The sequence below is a fragment of the Oncorhynchus masou genome, chromosome 9, assembly GCF_036934945.1.
Source record: "Oncorhynchus masou masou isolate Uvic2021 chromosome 9, UVic_Omas_1.1, whole genome shotgun sequence".
Lineage (NCBI taxonomy): Eukaryota > Metazoa > Chordata > Actinopteri > Salmoniformes > Salmonidae > Oncorhynchus > Oncorhynchus masou.
In genome coordinates this window covers 46,243,671-46,246,672 of record NC_088220.1, presented here as the reverse complement: position 1 = coordinate 46,246,672, position 3,002 = coordinate 46,243,671, and the positions used below count along the sequence as shown (strand labels likewise).

Sequence of the window (3,002 nt, the reverse complement as noted above, 5' to 3'; positions counted from 1 at the left end):
AGTGTGGAACAGACCGTGGGCTTGGTGCCGCAGACGCCTGATGATAACCGGCGAAGAGGAACAACTGGCAACCAACAACCGATGGACAAATGCTGGACGAGCGACCGACGGTGGTGGCGGAGGCTATCTTGAGGACCTCCAGCAGTGTGGACTGTGTTTTGGGACTGTGTGTGTGAATGGTGTGAACCCTGCTGATGCTTTTGAAATAACATTTTTAAAACTTGACATACTGTACTTTAAGCCATGTAGTGTATCTAAGCGGATGAATTTAATAGTGCATTTAAATTATAATTCAACGTGGTGTTTTTTTAGGAACACGTGTCCCCATGGTAGTTGTATTGAATCAACTTTGCATGTCCTCTTTTATTGACCTACAAACTCTTCCTGATATTGACCCTGTCGCCCCACATGACTCATTTTAAGACCACAACGCTTTTACAATCTTGCCCCTTAATACAGGATGACATCATTTGAAATTCTTGAAACCGATGTCGCAAGGAATGTTGGAGCTTGTGCAGTCTGTGACAGGGAGAGTTACTGTGCGTTGTGTTGGGTGCTATTCCTTATCAACATGACCCTCCACATGTTGTGTGTTGACACAGGCAGAGTTAAGGGCAGCCAATGAAAAGAAGGACCCATCCCTTTATAAGCACGGTCTTGATGAAGAGTCATTCTGCCAATCCTAGTATACAGGTAAGGACAGGCCACTCTCTAGCACTTATTGATCTTCAGCTACTTCTATTGTTGTTTGGTCTATTTAGTCTGAAGATTCCTGTGAAAAATCAAAAAATTCATTTTCCCATTTTTCTTCAGTGAAAAAAAACCATGCATCTCAAAGTAGTGATCTTCGCCTTGTCCTTTTTGACAACCACAGGTTTGTGCTTTCTTCCCTTTCCTTTTCATTAAAAACATAATTGCATCTGCTATCGAATAGTGTTTGTCATAATATAGAGCAGATGTAAATGGTGTTTTAAAGAGAATAATAGAATTTAAAAGGAGTTCATGTATCAATGGTGTTAACTTCTCCTACCTTCTACTGTAGCATACCCACGCCACCGTACCAGCAGAGAAACACCCCAGGCACTACGGGACATGATGACAAATCAGGCTCATGAGAAGACAGAACTCAACAAGGATGTCAAGTATGTCCTCATACAATATATGACATAAACAATTGAATCATGAATCAGAAATGCATGTATACAGGTGAGCCTTCTAACAATCCTACACATCCTTATTACAGCCGTATAACAGTCCCATAACAGACTTATAACAGCCTTATAACAGTCATATAATGGTATTATAGCAGTATTTTAACAGCCCTGTCCCAGTCCTGCAACAACCCCTTAACAGCCTCATAACAGCCTTATAACAGTGTTTTAACTGATCCTGTATGTGAACAGCGGGCTGTGGAAGAGCCATGTGGAGAACAGCAACCTGTATTTCCAGGACAGCGCCAACCCCATGGTGAGCGAGATCCGGCACAAGCTTACCCTGGAGTCCGAGAGGCTGCGCGCCCGCCTTCGCCAGGAGCTCACTAAGCTGAGGGAGATGCTTGCCCCGTACCCTGCCCACCCCCAGTCCAGCGAGTCCACCCTGGCCAGCATGAGAGATCGCCTAGGCCCCCTGATCAAGCAGCTCCAGAGTGCCTTGGACGGCAACAGCCAGGAGCTGTGTAGCCACCTCAGGCTCTACTTTCAGGGATTGGAGGCAGCGGAACGCCAGGCGGTGGCCAGACCCATCCTATACCTGGAGGCTGTGCAGTGGATCAGCCAGACCTTGGACGACAGCAGTGCCGAAATGACCTTCCTCATCCAGGACTTCAAAACCAAGATGTCCAGCATGATCAGGGAGCTCAATGGTACCATTCAGGGGGACTTCTGCCAGGAGGTGAATGTCCGGCTGGGACAGGAGGCGCAGGCGTTGAGTCTGGAGGTCCAGGGCAGAGTGGGGGTGCTGAAAGCAAAGCTGGCCCATCTCCTGCTGGCTCCACAGCCCCTCAAGGCAGTGGTGTCAACCAGTATGGAGCAGTTCTGCCAGAGTGTCGCCTTACAGGACCAGTTGTTCCATGCCCGAATTGAGAAGCACCTTCTGGGGCAGGAGTCACAGGCTCAGAGCCCCAGCGAGCCGCTCTCTCTACAACCTCTGGGCTTATTGGAGGAGGACTTCTCTGCGAAACTAAGTGCTCTCCTCCAGGATATTCTTCACAATGTCCAGTAAAAGCAGAACAGAACTTTCCACATAGCAGAATGAGAGAGAGAGATAGCGAGAGAGAGAGAGAGAACATTGTGTCCCATTATAGGGAACATTTAAACTATATAATTGTTTCTGCTCCTCGTGCTTATATATATCAACTCCTCTACCATTGTATATAGAGTACAGTAAGTAATCCATGTATATTTATGATTTCATTGTTGTGTTTCTTTCATGTGGATGATTGTTGTAAAGACATTTTATGTCAACTGTAAATAAAGCTTGTGTGAAGTTTACACTGTGTAAATAGTATGTATTGTTACGGCTAGTTCATAAGCAGTACTTTTACTATATTCTCATAAAAACAGACATCATTACAGATACAATTGAATTCATATTTAACAGAATGTAGTCTTTTTCAGATAATATACAGTACAGAGCAGCAGTAGCAGGTCTGAAATTGGAGCATGATTGACACGAAAATAAGCCATCTTAGGTTAGAAGTCCGCTGTATTGAGTACAGTATATCAAAATAAAATCCCCAAAACCTATTTCATTTCAGAACATTGTGGACAACTCAGTGCATATATCTATGGAGTCATAGGAAACGCTATTAATAGTAGTCAGATAAATGTCATAGGTAATATATCAGTTCCCACAAAGAAGTATTGATGCTGCCTCATGTTATCTTGTACAGTATTGCTCAAGTGTTTTAACATACACTACATGGCCAAAAGTATTTGTGGACACCCCTTCAAATTAGTGTATTCAGCTATTTCAGCCACACCCATTACTGACAGGTGTATAAA

General features: G+C 44.2%; 1 protein-coding gene across 1 annotated transcript; it reads left to right on the top strand.

Moving 5' to 3' along the window:
* The first annotated feature begins 690 nt into the window (after positions 1–690).
* On the top strand, positions 691–2,489 carry LOC135545234 (uncharacterized). Its single transcript, XM_064972863.1, has 3 exons — positions 691–874; positions 1,043–1,142; positions 1,404–2,489. Exons 1-3 carry the CDS (start codon positions 826–828, stop codon positions 2,218–2,220), a joined length of 966 nt encoding a protein of 321 aa, XP_064828935.1. The 5' UTR covers positions 691–825; the 3' UTR covers positions 2,221–2,489.
* Positions 2,490–3,002: the final 513 nt, after the last annotated feature.

What these genes read in the sequence shown, in the direction of transcription:
- LOC135545234 (XM_064972863.1), top strand. Translation starts at nt 826, where the DNA reads ATGCATCTCAAAGTAGTGATCTTCGCCTTGTCCTTTTTGACAACCACA. An exon ending in GTCCTTTTTGACAACCACAG is followed by an intron (nt 875 to 1,042) that starts GTTTGTGCTTTC and finishes CTTCTACTGTAG; the next exon opens with CATACCCACGCCACCGTACC. An exon ending in GAACTCAACAAGGATGTCAA is followed by an intron (nt 1,143 to 1,403) that starts GTATGTCCTCAT and finishes GTATGTGAACAG; the next exon opens with CGGGCTGTGGAAGAGCCATG.